This window comes from Atta cephalotes (assembly GCF_000143395.1).
Source record: "Atta cephalotes unplaced genomic scaffold scaffold00034, whole genome shotgun sequence".
NCBI lineage: Eukaryota > Metazoa > Arthropoda > Insecta > Hymenoptera > Formicidae > Atta > Atta cephalotes.
In genome coordinates this window covers 69,999-79,541 of record NW_012130098.1, presented here as the reverse complement: position 1 = coordinate 79,541, position 9,543 = coordinate 69,999, and the positions used below count along the sequence as shown (strand labels likewise).

The 9,543-nt window shown below is 47.1% G+C and overlaps 1 protein-coding gene across 1 annotated transcript in view; it reads right to left on the bottom strand.

Moving 5' to 3' along the window:
- Positions 1-1,557: 1,557 nt before the first annotated feature.
- Positions 1,558-9,543, bottom strand: part of LOC105621553 (dachshund homolog 2-like) — a gene marked incomplete at its 5' end in the record, with an annotated part of 76,876 nt that continues 68,890 nt past the window's right edge. Inside the window, 2 exons of the mRNA XM_012203025.1 lie at positions 1,558-1,610; positions 3,383-3,469. Of these exons, the coding sequence (XP_012058415.1) occupies positions 1,558-1,610; positions 3,383-3,469 (140 nt within the window). The remainder of the gene's footprint in view (positions 1,611-3,382; positions 3,470-9,543) is intronic.

The window sequence follows — 9,543 nt, the reverse complement described above, 5'->3', positions numbered from 1 at the left end:
CTAATACATAACACACTANCCTATACGTACATATACTACGTATACTTCTTATATACTACTCTCTCTCTTTCTTCTCTTCTTCTCGTCGTCTCTCTCTCTCTCTCTCTCTCTCTCTCTCTCTCTCTCTCTTTCTCTATATATATCTATTGTTCATTCTTTCTTCAGTCGATCATTTTTTTCGTTTCACGTCATTCTTATTTTCTCATTTTCTCTCTTTCCCTCTCTCTCTCTCTCACTTTTTTATGATACAGCGTTCGAGTCGCGGCTCTAATCTCGTTCCGCGTTGAAACCAGAAGAGACTCACTCGTCAATTTCCGCGCTCTTACGCGCATTTTACAAAAAAGCCGGCGCGTTTCTCGGCGCTGCGACGTGTGCCTAGTAAGAGAGACGGCGTTCTCGAAAAAAAAATCGTCGCGACGTCGAGATGCATCGATCGGCGCCGCCGAAGACGCCGATTCCGAGATATCGAATCGGGCCGGTCGCGATGAGAGGGCCCGCGACTCGACATTCGTTTCGCAGTGGCGATCGGATCGGGCCTCGCGCCGCCGCGGCGACGTATATAATAATATTAATAATGATAATAATACTCGAAATCGGCGCGTCTCACGACGACTGCGTGGCGCGGCCGATCGCCTGGATCCCTTAAAAACGATTATCTAATTAATTCGCTCGATAATTAGGAGATAGGTACCTCTAGGAACGCATGCACTCACGCACGCACTCTCCAGCAGTCTTTAGAAATATGCCTCTCTTATCTCCCTCTCTCATCTCTGCCTCTATTTCTCTCTCTTCGTTCCCGATTTCTGCCCCGCCTACTGTCGGCGATCATCTCGGTACCGCGAGAGTCACGCAAATGTTCGGTTCATCATCCATCACGGGTATAATTGATGGCGCGTACATTTAGAGAATATCTCCCTTCGAAATTCCATCGTCGTCGAACGAACGACGCGACTCCACGATCATCGTGAATGTGAATTGGGAAATCGGCGAATATCGCGTCGTTGATATGTGTGTGGATCGGTCCTCGCGAACGCTGACCGGACCGATCTCGATTCGAGGGCTCCGTTTATCCTTTTACCCCCTCCCCCATCCCTCCGAGTTTTCCCTTCGAGCGTCGGAAAACGTGATCACGATTCTGTACAAATGCGTGAATATAGCCGCACGTTTTTTCATTCATCGAAATCGAGTTTACTGTCGCTTAGCGCTCGTTCGTACGATTCTATCCGGAACTTACGAGTCTCCCGACGATAAAATCGAGGAGCCTTCCGATTACTCTCGGTATTCGCACTGTTCGCCGAGCTGTACAATAAGTCTGCGCGGTCACTCGCGCGAGATCATCACTCGGAGTTTCGCTCTTCCTCATCGAATCCGTACATTTCTTCTCGCAGTCGACCATCACGATTCCGTTTCTTCACGTTTGCTTCTCGTTGTGTGAGTCCGCTCTCGTGGTTTCGAATTGCGCTTTCTATTTTGTCCGATCGATCACTCGCTTCGGCTGCTCGCTGCACGATCTGCCCGATCTGCCTGCTGCCCCCGTCTGCCGTCGTCCGGCCTCTTCTAGGTCGCACTCGTAAACAGAACGGAGTTCTTGTAGTAACCCGTCCGCGACTCTGAAACAGAAGCGATCGCAAGTGCACTTTGAGAGTCCGTGTTCCTTTGATTGTGCGCGCCACATCGAGTGCGGGCTGTGTCGGTGGTGAATTTTACTTATCGGATATATGAAACGTGTCACGTTTGCGCATATAATAACAGCGAGGAGAATGGGAGGCTGACGTATTGAGTGCTAAATTTAGATCTTATAGCACCGATGTAGCCATGAATGTTAGGCGTGTCGCGACTCTTAATGGGAATACGAGAGAGGAGCGGATGTCTCGCGAATGAAGATGCATACAGGAGATGAATGGTCGTGGGCGTAATTCCGCTACGGGATGGAGCTCGTCGGAGGATTCGGTGGTAGGTGCCTTACGTTGGTGCGGCGCGATATGGTGAAGGTGGACCAGCTGGGTCATTCGATGATCGTTCGTTGGGAAGAAGGCGCCGCTCACTAATTATCGTTGGTTCTCGAGACGCAGATGAACGCAGGAGGGACGCGCGAGGTGGATGAAGAGATGGACGAACCGAGAGTCGAGAAAAAGGGCGAAAGGGGATGGGAGAGGGGAAAGAGGGAGGGGGGGGGATTGAGTGTCAGACCCTATCGTGTACGCATACGTTCGTAAATACGAGTCCGGCCGAGTCATCGGCCTTAGCGCGGCCTTTGTGATCGAGCCGCCACTCTACTTTTTATCGAACTGTCGCTTATGATTGAAAATCACTATACGTTAATAGTCCGCGTGATTCGGTTTACTCGTCTCTCCGCGTCCACTATCGTTCGGATCGCTTCAATCTGCTCGACCTCTGCAATAGCCTTCTCAGGATACGTCATTTTTGATTCAACATGCGTGTTTTAATAATATTTTATTCTTTTCTTAATGGTTGATTCCAATCATTCGGTAAAAAAAAGAAAGCTTGAACAAATTTTAGCAGCAGTTATATTATTATATAATATTATTATCATGTATATTATTATCATATATTATCATATACTATGTAATATATATTATTATATAATATATATTATTTTAAATCAATAAATTTCGTGATGAGAGACAAAATCGATAATGAGAGCTTTTGAAGAAATGCTACTTTACTCAATTTTCTCTCTCTCTCTCTCTCTCTCTCTCTCTCTCTCTCTCTCTCTCCCCCATATTCTTCTTGTGGTACAGATCTACCGCAGTAAGTAACATTATCGTGGATAAAAAGTTCTGATCCAAGATGTGGGAGTTGATTTTGCAAGGACGTTGCCAATTAAGAGCAGACTTGTTAATTCCTTTCGAGAGCCCCCGAGAGGGTGGGCGTACGGGTGAAAAACGATTATTTACGTGCAACGTCACGCCGGCCGGGGCCTTGGAGCATCGAAATCGCGCTACGGATATAGTTTTTGCGCGAGTTGGAAACTTCCTTCGGACAAGTTTCCACGGAGGAGAGCGAGGCCAAGTTTCGAATATGCCGGGGCTATGCCGCTGACGCCTTTGCAAGAACCGTCTCGCCCACCCTCCCTCGAGATGCGACCGCCCCTGAAGAGTTTCTAATTAAAGATCCGAACTTTATTCCGTATAGCAAGAAATCGCTCTACGCGTACTGCACGAAAACTGCGCTCTCCGAATGCGAGAACGTAAGAGAGAAACTTTCCAAGATCGTGAATATACTATCGTATTCGTGAAAAGATGTCGATTAAAAAGATGCGATGAAAAAAATATATATCAATAAAATGATGAAATAATTAAAAAAAATTTCTATGGAGTAAACACGCGCGAAAATAATCTCGTATTTTTATACAACGCACCTTGAAGAGGAGACTTGACTTGGTCCCTCTCGGCCGCTTGGTGCTGCCGCGATTTTCTCTCCAGCTCGAGTTCCTGAACCAGCGATTCTGCGACAAAAAAAAGTATACGAAATTGACAGACAACTGAACAACAAAACGACAGGGCGTGTGTATGTTGTGTGTGGCAAAGCATTTATAATATAGCCTACATAATACAATACCGTTCCGCTATGTAATCAACGCGCATAATGTAGTCTCACTAGCGTTCTCGGCTTAAGATTAATATCGGCGTTCGGATAACGCGCTCCGTTGCCTCGACAGCGTTGAAGGAATCGCCTCGAGGAGAGAAGTCCGTCGGCTCGCAACGCGCACGGACGGCGCGGCGGGAACGACGCGCGGATTCGACGAGGCGTGAACCACGCGCGCGAAGGATGAAACGAAGCGGTAATTAGTGCAAAACCGGCAGCTACCGTCAGCCGCGCGCAAAAGGGGGATGGAAAAGGGACGAGCGGGATAACGGACGAAGGCAGGCGTGAAAGGGCCGCGGGTTTGCTCACTGAATTTCGCAAGGATTAGGGTGAAAACTGGAAAATGTCCCTTTAATGATATCGCGCCGAATTAACCGGGCACACGCGTCTCGCTCCTGTCCTTTCGAGCGATTTGTGCAATGGACGCCATTTTAAAATTATGCCATTTTCTTCGAGCTAGAGTAGGTTATTATATAAAAACAAATCAAAAATGAATTATAAGAGTTTTTATGATTAATTAATTAAATTTATTTTGTAAGTCAACATTTCGAAGGTAATATTTAACTGAGTCTCACGATTAGAAAAAAAAAGAATTTTTGACTATCTTTGATTATCGATTATAAATAAAAATCACATAAACGTATTGAAAGAAATGTTTTGTATGATATGCGATTTGCAAAAACTTTCTTATTTTTAATTAAAAAATTTTGTTATTCTAATCTAAATTTGAATAGAATAATCAAATTTTAAAACAACAAAATTTTTTAATTAAAAGATAAAAAAGTTTTTGTAAGTTATATATCATACAGAATATATATATATTTCTCTCAGTGTAGAGAATTAAGCAGAAGGATGACGAGGAACATTATATAGTGCGCGCGAGCGTGCGACGAAAGGACGCAGATCTGATCGGTAAGCGTGAAATGGCGCCTCCTTGAGCAAAGAGCAATGGTAAAATCCAATTGCGAGGCTATTAAGTCCCGGTTAACCGGCGTGCGCGCGGACGTGCGAGAGGAGTCGGCATCGACGATGCTCTCTGTCCCGCATTCCTCCCTTTCCCCCGTTCTATCCCGCTCCATCTTTATCGTCGGGACTAGAGACGACGGGGCCGAGATTCCATTATGCTTTGAGCAACAATAGCTGAGGGCTGTTTCGTGGCACGTGGGTGTGAATTCGTGCGTTCGTCAGGGCCGTTATATTCCACGACTTTGGGGCACACGGAGAGCAATGTTTGCGTTTCGCTGAGCCAAATTACCTCTCGCGCCCTTATCCGCGCGCGGGGTGTCGCGTCCCTTTGATATCCAAATGACAATTTAACTGCTCCAGATATAACACTCGCTCGGCGAGCCTCACGGAGAAGGGTGGAGAGTAGTAGGTAGGAAAGGGAAGACACCTCGAGGCGAAGGGCCGATTTAAGGAAACTTTCTTGCTTCATTCGGAACGGTTGAGAATACACCTTTTGTTACATCGAGCCGAGATAAAGAGAGCATGGAAAAAGTGATTTGATTGATTGTGCACGTACTTCTTTTTTGAGGGGGGGGGGGGGGGAAGGGAAGGAGGAGGGAGTATTCTCTCGTCTCTCGTTTTTTTCCATTCTAATAACTTGGCGGACATTCGCCACCGTTATATTGTCCGTCGATCCGCCCGACGTAAGAAAGTGACGTGCACAGCGACGACGACTTGGAAATCCAGATTCGCGATTTCTCGCGGGTATCGTTGCGTGCGTAGCGTATCGAATGAAGAAAGAAGAGAGCTCGTCGCTCGATCCCGTGGAATTTTGCAGACAGCGTATCTCGAAAGTCCAAGAAGAATGAACCGCTAATAGTTTCGCTACCGTCTTACACACCCTGACAAATCGTCCGGACAATGAAAACAATTTCAGGCCGTGGCCGTCGTACGGGGCCCTCGCCAGGGCCCTAAACGGTTGGTATTATGTGCCATCGCATCGCGCGCCATATCACCCTGGCTTTTTGGAAGGGAGGGGGAGAAGCGAGGGGGTGGCGGTGCGGCGTGGCGTGAGGCAAGGGCCCCCTAAAAAAGACGTTCGCTGAAAAAGAAGAGGGCTCGCCCCTCTATGACTCCGCATTTATCCGCACGTAATTAACTCCGACACAATGCGGTCCGCGAGGAGAGGCCACCTTGCCTCATAGAAGAAGAAAACGAACCGAATCGAAATCGAGGACGGGGCGAGAATGCACGGTCGCAAGTCAGGGATCTTGCAAGAACTGGAAAAACTCCCGCGCATTGTTCGCCCAAGATCGAGAATACACCTTCGCTCTTACGTACGCGAACTTCATTATTATATTCTCCTGAAAACCCGATCTGCGACGAGATGGATTCCACGAAGACGACCAATAACTTGCAATTGATAAGCACTCTCGCCAGACACTCGTGCTTTTTATTCTATATTGGAGTTTTTTGCGATTACATACAGCCGAGAAATTTCTTCCGCGAAACCTGCCGAGAACGACGGCCTTGAGATTTAACCGGATTTGCCGCGGCGGCGCCGGATATCGGATGTAATCGTGAACGTGATGAGTGCACTCGACATGTTTTGTTCTTGCGCGAATGGCGAAAAAAGCAATTTAAGTATCACATCGAAACGATGGTAATTGGTTGAATGCTCTTGCTCACTCGAGAATCTCGAAGAACCCGAGGGTTAGTGACGTTCGCCAGCAAAAAGGAATATAGGGATATACGAGACGAGGACAAAGGAGGCGGGGAAGAGTCTAGAGGGTTGATTTCGTGTAGCATCGCGTTTTTAATGTTCCGATCTTTATGTAAAGCAGACGAGGTTTGAAAGGCGGAGAACAGCAGCAACAGCAGCAGCGAACGGAAAGTAGAGGGCCGGAAAGCGAGATATAGAGGAAGGAGGGGTGAACGGAAGATGCGAATAGGGGTGGGGATAGGCGCTTGAGCGCCAAGCCGACCATGAAATTGTATGAATCAAGGAGCCGCATGGAGCAGCGCGGAGACACAAAAAGCAGAGCAACTGGGAGGAGAGAGGATGCAAGAGGAGAGAAATGAGGATGAATCTCCGGTGCCCGGGTCTCTCTTCCTCGCTTTCGAATCGCACGAATTTTATAATTTCAAATTTCCGTTAAGTGTGATCACCTACCATCCTCTACCTCAGTCTGTTTACTTTCTTTTCCGTCCTCTTTCGCCCGCATTCTCCTCTCTATATCGCGAAATCGAAATGCTACACCAAGACATCCCGCATCAATTTCATCCGTTCGGGAAAATACACATTATTAATTCAATTATAACTTGTTGATGAAGTCTGTCTCAGCAATGTTATCAATAATATTTAAAAATAAATCGATATCCAAAACGATCGATGAATCTCGCTCGGTAATTGTTCTTTCTCCCAGCCATATAAAATCTCTCTCTTCCGTATGCCATTCGTGTCAAAGCTCTCGAGTAACGAATTTAATCCCCACACAATCCGGCGCCTTTCCAATCGGCGCCTGCGGCGTCGCAAAATAAGTCGAGGACAGCTTTTCTCTCTTTTTCGTATGTATTCATAAATAAACTTGGAAGTCTCCGAAAATAACATCGGTTGATTTATTTCCTTTGTCATAAACTAAAAAAATGTTAATTACACTTTTCTAAAAAAAAATGTGTCTAATCCTGAAAGATTATTAATTTTTTAGAAGTGTTATTTGTTATTCTTCAAATATAAGAAAGCAGAAGAAAACGCCTCGAGTAAGCAGTGGTCCCCACCGTGCGGGGAGAGTCTTGGAACAACCCCAATATTCCTGACAACACCTACCTCACCGTCAGCTTGCAACCACGCGAGCTACCATCGCGTTCAGATCGAAACTCTACCTTTCTGCTGCCCTCGCCTTTCCCCCTTTCCTCCTGTCTTCCCTGTCCGATTTCTCCTGTCCCGACTTGTTCGCCGGAAAACCACGTCGTCGTGCCTTGTGGATATATTCAAGGCAGGGGATGTTTCCAAGCCCTCCGCCGCCCTACCTCCAGCTCTGCCACCCACGTCAGCGCGTCGGCTTCCTTCAGCCTTTATATCGCCCGTACACACGCATCACGCTTTATCACTCTTCCGCGGGGTTATTGTCTTTCGGCGTAATGGTCTACGCACGTGTATGTACGCAGGTGCGACGCTCGCATTTTCTCGACCGCGTGGGCGGCTGGAAAGCTGGAAATAATCCGGCGTGCGCGCGTTCAACGGAGCTCGTCCGTCCGTCGTCGTCGTCATTTTTCCTCCCGAGGCGATACGCTTGATTTGCAGGACTGAAGCTTAAAACTTTTTACTTCTCGACAACGTTTGACTTTCATTTTTCTCTCTTTTTCAGTTTGTAGACCGCACGGTATTCAAGGTTAATTCATTCGTGGAAGCGCCCAAGCGCGGTGTGTAAAGACTAAAAGGGTTTAGCGTTTAACGACGTTAAAGCCGTATATGCTGATGCTGATCTCACAAGACATCGATGTGAAAAATGATACCGGCGTGCCTCGATCGCGATTATTCCCATTTCGAATAATTCCCGAGGACTTCGTCCATCAAATATTAATGCCCGCGCGGCGATTTAGAGTGATTGCGGTCGCAGGGTGGAAGATGGAGGTACAGTGCACCACACCGTGGAGCAATCTCGCAAAGTCTCGGTGTGGGTGTGTTCGTACGTGTTACGTCTCTTCGTGCGATGGAAGAAACACGGTTGGATAGGATAGGAAGGAGGAAGAAACAAGGGAGTTAGGCAAGGAGGAATAAGGGGAGAGGAAATAAACGATAGAGACAGCGAAGCTGAAGATGGTGGTTTGAGAAGAAGGATGGAAAGAGCGAGAGCAAGAGAAAGAGAGAAGGAAAGACGGAGAAAGCAAGAGTGTTGCGAAATCAGGAGGGAGATAGAGGGAGGGGGTTATGGTTGCTGCGAAATTATTGCATATAGTCTGAATATTAAAGCGTGGCGGAGTGCTTCGTCGTACTCTGTGGATGGTGGACGACGTGGAGGAATCGCGCGTCGTGCATACTTGTACACGTACATCGCAATGTACGTACGTGTATGCACACGTGAGAGAGAAAGGAAGAGAGCAAACCGACGTAAGAGAAGGCGGGAAGTTGGAGGAGGTTTAAGGGAAGCGCGGCGGGAACGTGAAAGTGGAAGAAGGAAGGGAGGACAGGTAACGCCACTGAGAGCCGCGTTGGCCGCCGGGGAAATTACGGCTCCTTCCTTACTTGCGAGAGATGTGCATAAACTCTGCATTACAGCCAGTGGCGCTCATATAAGTGCGCTATATGTGCGAGAGGACACGGTCGCGAAACTGTGATTGTATTATTAGAAAAGTCAGGGATGTAAAGCGACATTGAAAGCAGTAGATGGGCTCTTTTACAAAAGGGTCCAACTTAGCCAGATTAATAGAGTAGGGATTCAGAATCAGCTGATGAAGGTGTCAATAAAGGATAGAGCTTGAAGGAAAGAAGAATCGACTTATATTTCATGGCAAACATTTTGTTATAGAATTAATACGCGAAATATTTTTTAATAGCTTAAGAGAACTTCAGATTGTAACGAGGAGATTTATCAGTTACGATCAAAACTTACAAAAAATATTTTTTTTATTTAGACAATATGACAAGAATGAGAGCCATTGCTCGTATAGAATGCATGACGCGGCGGTGGCGGCGGCCCCCGAGGTCCCCTCAGTGGCGTAAGTATCTACCTCAGACAACGTTACGTCGAACCACCTCTTTCCCCGTGTTCCTTCTCGATGGTCACCCCTCCCATCCCCTCTTTCCATCTTGACGCTATTACTCGACTCGTCTCGTTGTCTCTCTTCTCTCGCGTTACCCCCGTCTAAATCTCTGTTGTTTATTGCAAATGGATTCCGCATCATGATGCCCGAGTGGCTGCGGGACCCTATTCAAATACCTCGTGTTTCCTCGTCAGGACCTGCTCGGTTCTTTCTCTCTCTCTCTCC